Raw genomic sequence first — 12500 nt, forward strand, 5'->3', positions numbered from 1 at the left:
GGAACATGAGAGGGGTCATGCCATCAGTCAGTTAGGATGTGTGGAGGCAACAATGTGTTGATGTGAGGATCTGTCTGGAACATGAGAGGGGTCATGGCATCAGTCAGTTAGGATGTGTGGAGGCAACAATGTGTTGATGTGAGGATCTGCCTGGAACATGAGGGGGGGTCATGCCATCAGTCAGTTAGGATGTGTGGAGGAAACAATGTGTTGATGTGAGGATCTGTCTGGAACATGAGGGGGGGTCATGCCATCAGTCAGTTAGGATGTGTGGAGGCAACAATGTGTTGATGTGAGGATCTGTCTGGAACATGAGAGGGGTCATGCCATCAGTCAGTTAGGATGTGTGGAGGCAACAATGTGTTGATGTGAGGATCTGTCTGGAACATGAGAGGGGTCATGCCATCAGTCAGTTAGGATGTGTGGAGGCAACAATGTGTTGATGTGAGGATCTGCCTGGAACATGAGGGGGGGTCATGCCATCAGTCAGTTAGGATGTGTGGAGGCAACAATGTGTTGATGTGAGGATCTGTCTGGAACATGAGAGGGGTCATGCCATCAGTCAGTTAGGATGTGTGGAGGCAACAATGGTCATCCTCAAACAGGGAACACAACACTCACCTCTTTGAGGTAGAACGTCACAAAGCCATCGATGATGCTGTCCTGCTCCAGCCCAACCATCAGGTTCAGCACACTCAGGGAGGCATACGCTGCGTACACTGTAGAGGGAGACATTGTGCTGTTTTTAATTAACAGACAAACAGTTATGTTTTGTCTTTTTGAATATTACAATATCGCAAAATGTTCTAAAAAACACATACAGTACTCACACAAGCAGAAAGTAGCAAGATCATGAATCTTTGGACAATTGTAATATAATATAATAATTCCATGGCTCATACCATAGAAGACTGGATCTTCTGGGGCCTTCTGGCTGAACATGAAACGGACCGAAATTGCCAGGATAATAACTGTTGTGCAGCCAGCGAAGAAGACTGCTTCAATACTAAACACAAGACATTCACGTTATTAAAGAGTCTGACTGCTTTAATACTAAACACAAGACATTCACGTTATTAAAGAATCTCGCAGACAATTTTTTATCTGGGTAACAATTTGCAATAAGGTACAAACATTTAGAGTAGTTACTAGAGAACTAATGAGGAACTATTATGGTCAGTTATTGAGTACCGGTAACTCCTAATCAAATATCACAGAGTAGGCCTAGCCTAGATAATAATTAGTTAATTAAGAAACAAGTGAGGGAACTAACGAGGAACTAACTAACTGTTAGTTAACGGTCAGTTCTTGAGTCTTAATCAAATGTCATAGAGTAGCTAATCATTATAATTGAGAAACGAATGAGGGGACAAATGAGGAACAAATGAGGAACTCACATTTAATATCAGTAGGCTAAAGTCAGTGAGTAAAGTGCTGCATCGTAGGCTACTGAGTGGTGACTCCATGAGTAGGCTATTGAATCGTTACTTGTAACTGTTAGCTGCTTAGGCTGCCTATAAGCTATAACAATATTATTATATATTATAACCAGATAACAAAGTAATAATTAAGTAATTGTTTAGTACCATGCAGCACTTTACTTTAGGGTAACCTACTCATGCACTGCAGTAACCACCCAGTATGAGCACTTGCCTTTTGACAGTGCTAGTTCCCTCAATTAGGCTAAAAATGATTATCCACTTTATGACATTTGATTAGGAGTTATAGCTAATAGTTCCTCATTACGCTAGTTCCCTAGTAACTAAAGTTTATAGCCTACCTCCAAATTGAGTTTATAACAGACCCCCCCCCCCCCCCCCCATTGGCAAAGATAACACCCAAATATAAATGTAGGCTATTCATACTTTACCTGTTGTAGTAAACCAGAGAGTTTAGAAAGTAGGAGGTGGGTATGGACATCACGGACAGAACAAACACCCCGGTGCCAGCTGACCTCATTGCAGATCCGTTTGAATAATTCTCTCTCTCTCTCTCTCTCTCTCTCTCACACACACACACACACACGCACGCACGCACGCGCGCGCACGCACGCACGCACACACACACGCACACAAACACACACGCACACGCACACGCGCACGCGCACACGCACACGCACACACACACACACACACACACACACACACACACACACACACACACACACACACACACACACACACACACACACACACACACACACACACACACACACACACGCAAAGTGAATGAAGAGACCGCCCACTAGCGGTCGACTGTGCGAAGCACAGGAAGGGGTAAACTGCGGAAGTGTGCGTGCGTCATTTCTGGAGAGCCGAGCGAGCGAGCACAGCAGCACAGAAGCTAGCAAGTAAACATCTACAACCAGAACGATGGCCGCTCCGGTGAAACCACGCAAAAGCCCGTAAATAGATCGCACACAGTCGGTGTTTACGTTTCAACGCTGGTCGCAGAGTATAACTGGAAGTGCAGCATGGCGACCGGGGGCGGCGGATTGGCGTCAAATCTTGAAGGACAACAAGCGGCGTCCAACGCTGCCCAGCAGCAGCAGCAGCAGCAGCAGCCGTCTGGAGCGGGCAGGACCGCAGCCGCAGCGCCAGCCCCCGCTCCTGCTCCTCCGTCCATCTCCCCTCCCGCCGCGGGCCTCCACCGGGAGCCCGTGTACAACTGGCAGGCCACGAAGAGCTCCCTGAAGGAGCGCTTCGCCTTCCTCTTCAACAACGAGCTCCTCAGCGACGTCAGGTTCATCGTGGGGAAGGCTCGCCAGGCTCAGAGGATACCGGCCCATAAGTTCGTCCTGGCCGCGGGCAGCGCCGTGTTCGATGCCATGTTCAACGGGGGCATGGCCACTACCTCGGCCGAGATAGAGCTGCCTGACGTGGAGCCCGCAGCCTTCCTTTCCCTGCTCAGGTACCAGGACCACATGATTATCATCACCACCATGATGACCCACATTCAGCCCACTGGAGGATCTGAACCTGCAGCCACAGTTATATCATCAGAGACTTTTATATAGACCCTTCTCACGGGGGCCATTTTGTGTCAAAAAGGCAGGGTAAACACAGGTGCAAGAAAAACACTAATGAGGGGTTCAAACTTCCATGATTGGAATTTGGAAACCCTCATTGGTGTTTTGCTTGCACCTGTGTTTACCCTGCCTTTTTGACACAAAATGCCCCCCGTGAGAAGGGTCTATTGGAAAAATATTTGGTTATTGCAGGAAGCCATTTGGCTGGTGCAGGGCACCCTGGGATTTGAGACAGTGGTCCTCAACATGAGGGGGTTCCAGGGGGTCCCCCGCAAATCGATGGCAAATTTATATCGCGCTTTTATCCAAAGCGCTTTACAATCAGTAGACCCATTCACACACTGATGGGGGCAAGCTACCACGCAGGGACCAGGGTACTGCTGGCACACCATCAGGCCGGAGCAATTTGGGGTTCAGTATCTTGCCCGACATGCAGACTGGAGGAGGCGGGGATCGAACCATCCAAAGTAATTAGTGAATGACCCGCTCTACCTCCTGAGCGCCATGAATTGTTAAATTTCATCATAATTATTTAATGTTCAAGAAGTTAAAATAATTACAGAATGTAGAAGAGGAAGAGTGACTGTTTTGCTCTGTGTTTGATCTCTACCCACAATACAGACAGTCATGGAATTCTGGACAAAATCATTTCTAACAATAAAGACATTCTCAGATTGGGGTATGAGAGACAAAATCATTAACCAATCAAAAATCAATTAATTATATATAGATATTTCAAAAAACATTAATTTATGTTTTGTAATGTCTCTATCAACATTGCATACTGTAAATGTGTCAAGACTGTTCTCCAAACAAACAGGTGTGTTGCTTTATAGGCTGTTTGGTCTAAGAGCAGGTCTGCACATCCTCTCCTGCCTGCAGGTTCCTGTACTCTGACGAGGTCCACATCGGTCCAGAGACTGTGATGACCACTCTGTACACGGCTAAGAAGTACGCCGTCCCCGCTTTGGAGAGTCACTGCGTCGAGTTCCTCACAAAGCACCTCAGAGCTGACAACGCTTTCATGCTCCTCACTCAGGTGATCCTCATCCACACCTAACACCTACACGCTCAAATACTGTTCACACTTTCCTGGCTCTGAAGAGAGCTTGGTTAAACCTAGCTGTGATTTGCCACCGAAAGACATAAGGGACCAAAATCCGATGTAAGACAGACACTTACCTTCCACTCTCACTCAACTCTCATCAGCAGTTTTTTTTTTCTGATATTAGTTTGTCATTTGTCTCTACTGCTTCAGGCTGCATAGCTCATAGCTCAGTTGTTTCCCGATCAGAAAAAAACACAATCTTGCCCAGAATGCACTGCACAGGATCCCTGGTCATGACAGGATGAATCACCCAGCGGGGACAGTAGTCACATTCACATCTGAACATTTGACATTTCTTGCCCCCTTATTGTTCATTTCACAGCATTTTCTTTCTGTTTTTGCCCAGAGGTCTTCTGAACCTCATGCAAAGCCCTCCTTATATAGACATCCCCAAATCAGGTGCTACTGGTATCCTGCTACGGAATGGATAGAGTCGAGCTAGATTTGTTCACTTGCATGCTTTCACTAAGAACACTTTTTTCCATTGTTGATTGACGAGCCCAAAACCTCTTTAAATCGAATCACACAGAATGACTTTTCTTCACAGTTTGTAAAAGAGGAGACCTTCTCGTTTGGAGCATGCGTGGTGTGATGTACAGCACAGCGTGGATGACGTGACATCACTGTAACGTGCTGCTCATGTGTCTTCATGCGTGGATGACGTGACATCACTGTAACGTGCTGCTCATGTGTCTTCTGGTGGTCTTTCCTTGCAGGCCCGGCTCTTCGATGAGCCTCAGCTCGCCAGCCTCTGCTTGGACACCATAGACAAAAGCACTGCTGATGCTATAAACGCAGAGGGCTTCACCGACATTGACCTAGGTGTGTAAATTGAGCCGCAAAGTGACCGCCTACTTCCTGCTTCAGCACTGTACCAGAGATTTTCTTCCGCAATTTATTTTCCCATAGACATTTCGTAAAATGCTTCTAAAAATAGTTTTACTTGGTCAAACCAAACGGTTCAGATGTATTTAGAATCGGGAGAGACCATAGAACATTTCACTCAGACCAAAACAACATCGAAAAAATATTTTCTTTAAATCTGCAATTTTGTTAGGTTTTGGTCGGAGTGAAATGTTATGTGGTCTCTCCTGTTTCTAAATATATCTGAACCATTTGGTTTGAACAAGTAAAACTATTTTTCATAAGCATTTTACGAAATGTCTATGGGAAAATAAATGGTGGATGAAAATCTCTGGTACAGTGCTGAAGCAGGAAGTGACGTTCCACTTTGGCTCTCTGTAGTCAAGACTTTTCTTGTCCTGCTGCAGTGTTTGAGTCTGAACTGATTGTGTGTGTGTGTGTGTGTGTGTGTGTGTGTGTGTGCGTGCGTGCGTGCGCGTGTGTGCGTGTGCGTGCGTGTGTGCGTGTGTGTGCGTGTGTGCGTGTGTGTGCGTGTGTGTGCGTGTGTGTGTAGACACCTTATGTGCAGTGTTAGAAAGAGACACCCTGGGCATCAGGGAGAACCGTCTGTTTGGGGCGGTGGTGCGCTGGGCGGACGCTGAGTGTTACAGACAACAGCTTCCCCTGACCTCCGAGAACAAACAGAAGGTTCTGGGCAAAGCGCTCACACTCATCCGCTTCCCACTCATGACTGTGGAGGAGTTCGCCGCAGGTGAGCGTATAAAAAACTATCATCTTTTTTCCATGTCAAATTTGATACTGTTCATTTTTTTGTCTGTAATAACACAGAATGCATAATGCAATTCATAACATAATTCACCTATATGTGTGTGTGTGTGTGTGTGTGTGTGTGTGTGTGTGTGTGTGTGTCTCTCAGTCTCATATGCCTGATGATGTGTGCACAGAACTCAAAGCACAGAAACCAGCTTGATATTCTCTCTTGTGCAACAGGGCCTGCCCAGTCTGGAATATTGTTCGATCGGGAGGTGGTAAATCTGTTTTTACACTTTACAGTAAACCCCAAACCACGCGTCGACTACATCGACAGACCCCGCTGCTGCCTCCGGGGGAAGGAGTGCAGTATTAATAGGTTCCACCAGGTGGAGAGTCGATGGGGGTACAGTGGTACCAGTGACCGAATCAGGTGGGGACAGTGTGCTGCGGCGGTTAGCTCTCCTACCGTGGTATATAAGCGCAAATTGAAAGATCGTTAACGGACAATTAGAAGTTACACTTTTCTCATTCTCTCTCTCTCTCTTTCTCTCTCTCTCTCTTTCTACAGATTCAATGTTAATAAACGAATATCAATAGTGGGGTTTGGCTTGTATGGTTCAATACATGGACCCACTGACTATCAGGTCAACATACAGGTAAGTATTGGTGTTGAAGGTGTATTGCTGTTAGAGGATAAATCCACCCGTGGATACTCTTATACTACTGTATTACTATACTACTTAATCTGTGATGCCTCGACTTCAATTAGCGATTTCCTACATTTCCCAGAATGCCTTTTGGCAATCCCTAGAGAAAGGGCATGGACTCATACATACAGTATATAGTTGGAGAGAGCAGTAGTGATAGCCTAGTAAGATCAAGAGAAATGATCACTGATCACCAATCAGACTTTTTCCATTGGTGTTTTAGTTGTAGCAGAAATATCTTGATCTGACATCACATTTGGCCAGTTACCCACAGGAATAAGAACAGCACACACCAAATAAAAAAAACGGAGCCCAGAAAAGCACAGAACCATGCCAGTGGCTGCTTTAAAGATGTTTTAGGGTGGATTTTTCCTTTTTCAAAACACTTTTTACACCGCATTGTTCACTCAATTAACAAAATTGTTGATTTTTTTTGTAGATCATTGAGAGTGACAAAAGCCTTACACTTGGGCAGAACGACACCGGGTTCAGTTGCGACGGCACAGCAAACACATTCAGAGTCATGTTTAAAGAGCCTGTGGAAATCCTGCCCAATGTCAGCTACACTGCCTGTGCCACCTTAAAGGTTCGTCTTACTATCAGTATATACATTCTACTGTATCACATTCTCTAATGCATGCATGACCATGACCTGTTTTTACCCCTGGTTAGGATTCACCAAGTGCATGTCTCGTCTCCTGTCCTCCCTTCATGTCTCCTCTCCTCTCCTCCCTTCATGTCTCCTCTCCTCTCCTCCCTTCATGTCTCCTCTCCTCCCTTCATGTCTCGTCTCCTCCCTTCATGTCTCCTCTCCTCCCTTCATGTCTCCTCTCCTCCCTTCATGTCTCTTCTCCTCCCTTCATGTCTCCTCTCCTCTCCTCCCTTCATGTCTCCTCTCCTCCCTTCATGTCTCTTCTCCTCCCTTCATGTCTCCTCTCCTCCCTTCATGTCTCCTCTCCTCCCTTCATGTCTCCTCTCCTCCCTTCATGTCTCTTCTCCTCCCTTCATGTCTCCTCTCCTCTCCTCCCTTCATGTCTCCTCTCCTCCCTTCATGTCTCCTCTCCTCCCTTCATGTCTCTTCTCCTCCCTTCATGTCTCGTCTCCTCCCTTCATGTCTCCTCTCCTCCCTTCATGTCTCTTCTCCTCCCTTCATGTCTCTTCTCCTCCCTTCATGTCTCTTCTCCTCTCCTCCCTTCATGTCTCCTCTCCTCCCTTCATGTCTCTTCTCCTCCCTTCATGTCTCCTCTCCTCCCTTCATGTCTCCTCTCCTCCCTTCATGTCTCCTCTCCTCCCTTCATGTCTCTTCTCCTCCCTTCATGTCTCCTCTCCTCCCTTCATGTCTCTTCTCCTCCCTTCATGTCTCCTCTCCTCCCTTCATGTCTCCTCTCCTCTCCTCCCTTCATGTCTCCTCTCCTCTCCTCCCTTCATGTCTCCTCTCCTCCCTTCATGTCTCCTCTCCTCCCTTCATGTCTCCTCTCCTCCCTTCATGTCTCTTCTCCTCCCTTCATGTCTCCTCTCCTCCCTTCATGTCTCCTCTCCTCCCTTCATGTCTCCTCTCCTCCCTTCATGTCTCCTCTCCTCCCTTCATGTCTCCTCTCCTCCCTTCATGTCTCCTCTCCTCTCCTCCCTTCATGTCTCGTCTCCTCCCTTCATGTCTCCTCTCCTCTCTTCATGTCTCCTCTCCTCCCTTCATGTCTCCTCTCCTCCCTTCATGTCTCCTCTCCTCCCTTCATGTCTCCTCTCCTCTCCTCCCTTCATGTCTCGTCTCCTCCCTTCATGTCTCCTCTCCTCTCTTCATGTCTCCTCTCCTCCCTTCATGTCTCCTCTCCTCCCTTCATGTCTCCTCTCCTCCCTTCATGTCTCCTCTCCTCTCCTCCCTTCATGTCTCGTCTCCTCCCTTCATGTCTCCTCTCCTCTCTTCATGTCTCCTCTCCTCCCTTCATGTCTCCTCTCCTCCCTTCATGTCTCCTCTCCTCCCTTCATGTCTCCTCTCCTCCCTTCATGTCTCCTCTCCTCCCTTCATGTCTCGTCTCCTCCCTTCATGTCTCGTCTCCTCCCTTCATGTCTCCTCTCCTCTCCTCCCTTCATGTCTCGTCTCCTCCCTTCATGTCTCCTCTCCTCTCCTCCCTTCATGTCTCGTCTCCTCCCTTCATGTCTCCTCTCCTCTCCTCCCTTCATGTCTCGTCTCCTCCCTTCATGTCTCGTCTCCTCCCTTCATGTCTCGTCTCCTCCCTTCATGTCTCCTCTCCTCCCTTCATGTCTCCTCTCCTCCCTTCATGTCTCCTCTCCTCCCTTCATGTCTCCTCTCCTCCCTTCATGTCTCCTCCCTTCATGTCTCCTCTCCTCCCTTCATGTCTCCTCTCCTCCCTTCATGTCTCCTCTCCTCCCTTCATGTCTCCTCTCCTCCCTTCATGTCTCCTCTCCTCCCTTCATGTCTCCTCTCCTCCCTTCATGTCTCCTCTCCTCCCTTCATGTCTCCTCTCCTCCCTTCATGTCTCCTCTCCTCCCTTCATGTCTCCTCTCCTCCCTTCATGTCTCCTCTCCTCCCTTCATGTCTCCTCTCCTCCCTTCATGTCTCCTCTCCTCTCTTCATGTCTCCTCTCCTCCCGTCATGTCTCCTCTCCTCCCTTCATGTCTCTTCTCCTCCCTTCATGTCTCCTCTCCTCCCTTCATGTCTCCTCTCCTCCCTTCATGTCTCCTCTCCTCCCTTCATGTCTCCTCTCCTCCCTTCATGTCTCCTCTCCTCTCCTCCCTTCATGTCTCCTCTCCTCCCTTCATGTCTCCTCTCCTCCCTTCATGTCTCCTCTCCTCCCTTCATGTCTCCTCTCCTCCCTTCATGTCTCCTCTCCTCCCTTCATGTCTCCTTCATGTCTCCTCTCCTCTCCTCCCTTCATGTCTCCTCTCCTCCCTTCATGTCTCCTTCATGTCTCCTCTCCTCTCCTCCCTTCATGTCTCTTCTCCTCCCTTCATGTCTCCTCTCCTCCCTTCATGTCTCCTCTCCTCTCCTCCCTTCATGTCTCCTCTCCTCCCTTCATGTCTCCTCTCCTCTCCTCCCTTCATGTCTCCTCTCCTCCCTTCATGTCTCCTCTCCTCCCTTCATGTCTCCTCTCCTCTCCTCCCTTCATGTCTCCTCTCCTCCCTTCATGTCTCCTCTCCTCCCTTCATGTCTCCTCTCCTCCCTTCATGTCTCCTCTCCTCTCTTCATGTCTCCTCTCCTCCCTTCATGTCTCCTCTCCTCCCTTCATGTCTCCTCTCCTCCCTTCAGGGCCCAGACTCCCATTATGGCACCAAAGGCTTGAAGAAAGTGAGCCAGGAATCTGCGACGGGGACCAAGACGACGTTTTTCTTCTTCAGCTCCCCTGGAAATAACAATGGTACATCAGTGGAGGATGGGCAGATACCAGAGATCATCTACTACACCTAGAGATCATCTACTACACCTAGAGATCATCTACTACACCTAGACTGTAAAGATGTTGTGGAGCCGGTACACTGAACCAGGGAGACCTCACACTGCCTGGAAGACTGGACTGCTGGAGAGATTGTGCCTCGTGTTCATTTAGAAAATAAGAATAAATAATGTTTCTCTGTGTGTGTGTGTGTGTGTGTGCACGCGTACATGTATGTCTGTCTATACATTGGTGTACAGCAGTGGTTCCCAACCTTAGGGTCACGACCCTAAGTGGGGTCGCCTGTAATTCAAATAGGGTGGCCTGATTTTTATTTATTATTTTTTACACCACACATTTTAATACTACCGAAGATGATTAGGGTCACTTGCGATAAAAAATAAATAAATTAGTTTTAAAGTTTAAAGTGATAATCTCTTAAGATTTCAGCTTTGTTCTCTTGGGTGACAAATCAGGATTCTGAGATTAAAGTAAATTCTGCAGGAAAAAAAGAAGCATACCATAGTATGCTTCTTTCTTTCTTTCTTTTAGTATGCTTCTTTTAGTATGCTTCTGACATCACTGACAATGTCACTGATGATATCGATGGTGTAGCAGAATTTGACTTGTCTCTGTTCTCTAGATTTTTGTGACGTCAAAGTAGGGTCACGAGCCTAAAAAGGTTGGGGACCCCTGCAGTACAGACATGTTTTTGGATGAGCTGCAGTACAGACATGTTTTTGGATGAGATTGGAGTGGGACTGGTACATTTGGTTGCAAGGAGGTTTAGGGAAATTACAGCTCTTCTGGTTTGAAAAGGCTTTTCGGGCATAAACTCATCGTTGGTTGTGAATTATCCAAATCCTGGGCTTGTGTGTTGTGTCATCGTAGGCAGCCAATGCAGGAGTGTTTAGTCTGCGTGTGAGAAACTAGACAGCCGCTCATTGTTGGTTGATGCCAGTTCATCCTGTCGTTTTTGTCCTATCTTTGCTGATGCGATTATTGAAAATGTACAATTACATCTTTCATCGTGCACTACCTTTATCATTTATTCATTTATTATTTGCATTGTAATGATCAGTGTGTACCGATGTTTGCCAGTGGTACATGGCTGTAATTTATGATGCCATGTTTGCTTAGCAGTTCATTAAATAAAGGAACGTTCCAAGACTTTTATGGTCAAATGAATGAAAATTGCTATTTATTTTTTAGCCATTTAGCAATAAAATGTGTTAAGACCAATGCAAGATTAGATCCTTGGATATACACTCCTGGCTGCCTTTGGGTGAATCATTGATAATGCACAGCTCATACACTTCCTCTTTCTGTCACTAGAGGATGCCAGATACTCCAAAAACCCAGTTGTTTTGTTTTGTTTTTACAGTTAGGTGATCAGCTTTCATCCATAAATTGAGGATCATGATCTATTTCATGAGACTGTTATTCATAATGATAGACTAGCCAATTTCACAACCACTGGCAATAAAAATCTTTTATCAGTCTACGTGCTTTATGGCAACTGGTGGTACCAACACTGATGTCAGAGAAGCAATACATTTTAAGTCATTCTTGATATGGCTGCATTACTTGTATACAATCTTAAACCATTTTAGACTGTGATAAATTGGCAATATTTAAATGTTTCTTTTCATTTAGAATGCTAACACACAAACACAACACATAATAACACACAGAGTGCTGCAGTAGTTCAAAATAATCAGGATGTTTTCAAGATGCCAAAAGTGGAATAAAAATAATTGTGTCCCTCAAATCATCCAGACTACAACTAGGGCTAGGCTATAATAATCAACATGGTCTTTTTATCCATAGGTGTGTAGTCCTACATCCTGGTGCTTTCATGCACAAAGTCATGCAGATTCATTCTTGTCAGTTGTGCATAGTTCTCATTGTCAGGCTACATCAACAGCAGAGAGATGAAGTGCTCTTCAATGGCCTAATCATCTGCACATTTGAAGAGTAGGCCACTTTAGACGGCTGATGTGAGCGGGCTTTGAGGAGAAGTTGATCCACAGAGGCTGCCAGGTGACTCACCACCAAGACCTGAGAGCTTCTCCTCGCTGCCCACTCAGACACAACAGAAACAACAAAGAAAATCCATTTTAGGAAGGTGTGTTTACCACCACCCGCTCACCAGAATGAAATTCTCTGAAGCAGGTAGACAACATATGTGCAGTCTCACGCTCACCTGTGTCCTGTAAATAATTGCTTTCAGGCTCTTAAGGGATTATAGAAAAGTAATCTGTGTGACAGCTCCTTGCAGTGTGGCTATACTATCTATGTGCTAGGGAGTGATGTCTCCCCTATGATGTCTGACTGAGGATGTATAAATCCATGACAGTGATTTGGGACAGACTCAGTTTTCCAGTGTGCGTGGTTTGTGTTTGTTTGTTTGTGTGTGTGTGTGTGTGTGTGTGTGTGTGCATGTACATGCATGTGTGAGTGGGTAAGGAGCAGTGGAACACCCCCTCTCCCCCCCCCTCAGTTCTAGCCACCTACTGTACTTGAAAAGCGACTGCAGGAGAAAGCACGCAGGCCCTGCAGTTTGACAGCTTATAAATATATGACTGGGTGAGACTGAAGTGTTGACGTTTGCTACTAGCTGAGACAGGACACAGGATCGCTGTGGGCAA

General features: G+C 46.6%; 2 protein-coding genes across 3 annotated transcripts in view; one reads left to right on the plus strand and one right to left on the minus strand.

Annotated features, from left to right (window-relative positions):
* LOC310791168 (transmembrane 6 superfamily member 1-like) overlaps positions 1 to 1969 on the minus strand; it is a gene marked incomplete at its 3' end in the record, with an annotated part of 9930 nt that extends 7961 nt beyond the window's left edge. The window contains exons 1-3 of the mRNA XM_083652861.1: positions 1871 to 1969; positions 903 to 1006; positions 622 to 719 (exon numbers count right to left, since the gene is read on the minus strand). Coding sequence (XP_083508987.1) covers positions 622 to 719; positions 903 to 1006; positions 1871 to 1959 — 291 coding nt within the window. The 5' untranslated portion in view covers positions 1960 to 1969. The remainder of the gene's footprint in view (positions 1 to 621; positions 720 to 902; positions 1007 to 1870) is intronic.
* A 353-nt stretch (positions 1970 to 2322) lies between these two features.
* Positions 2323 to 10050, plus strand: LOC310790972 (BTB/POZ domain-containing protein 1-like). Of its 2 annotated transcripts, none has more exons than XM_083652690.1 (8): positions 2323 to 2910; positions 3911 to 4067; positions 4853 to 4958; positions 5554 to 5751; positions 5991 to 6183; positions 6322 to 6409; positions 6900 to 7046; positions 9726 to 10050. In XM_083652690.1, exons 1-8 carry the CDS (start codon positions 2474 to 2476, stop codon positions 9882 to 9884), a joined length of 1485 nt encoding a protein of 494 aa, XP_083508816.1. In that variant the 5' UTR covers positions 2323 to 2473; the 3' UTR covers positions 9885 to 10050. The 2 variants fall into 2 exon arrangements, with proteins under 2 accessions (XP_083508816.1, XP_083508817.1); XM_083652691.1 differs by having other exon boundaries at positions 6054 to 6183.
* Positions 10051 to 12500: the final 2450 nt, after the last annotated feature.

Source organism: Poromitra crassiceps (assembly GCF_964638095.1).
Source record: "Poromitra crassiceps genome assembly, chromosome: 16".
NCBI lineage: Eukaryota > Metazoa > Chordata > Actinopteri > Beryciformes > Melamphaidae > Poromitra > Poromitra crassiceps.

Excerpts from the sequence above, each read along its gene's own strand:
- LOC310790972 (XM_083652690.1), top strand. The coding sequence starts at position 2,474 with ATGGCGACCGGGGGCGGCGGATTGGCGTCAAATCTTGAAGGACAACAA. Across the intron at positions 4,959-5,553 it reads CTTCACCGACATTGACCTAG|ACACCTTATGTGCAGTGTTA; the intron begins GTGTGTAAATTG and ends GTGTGTGTGTAG. Across the intron at positions 5,752-5,990 it reads TGTGGAGGAGTTCGCCGCAG|GGCCTGCCCAGTCTGGAATA; the intron begins GTGAGCGTATAA and ends CTTGTGCAACAG.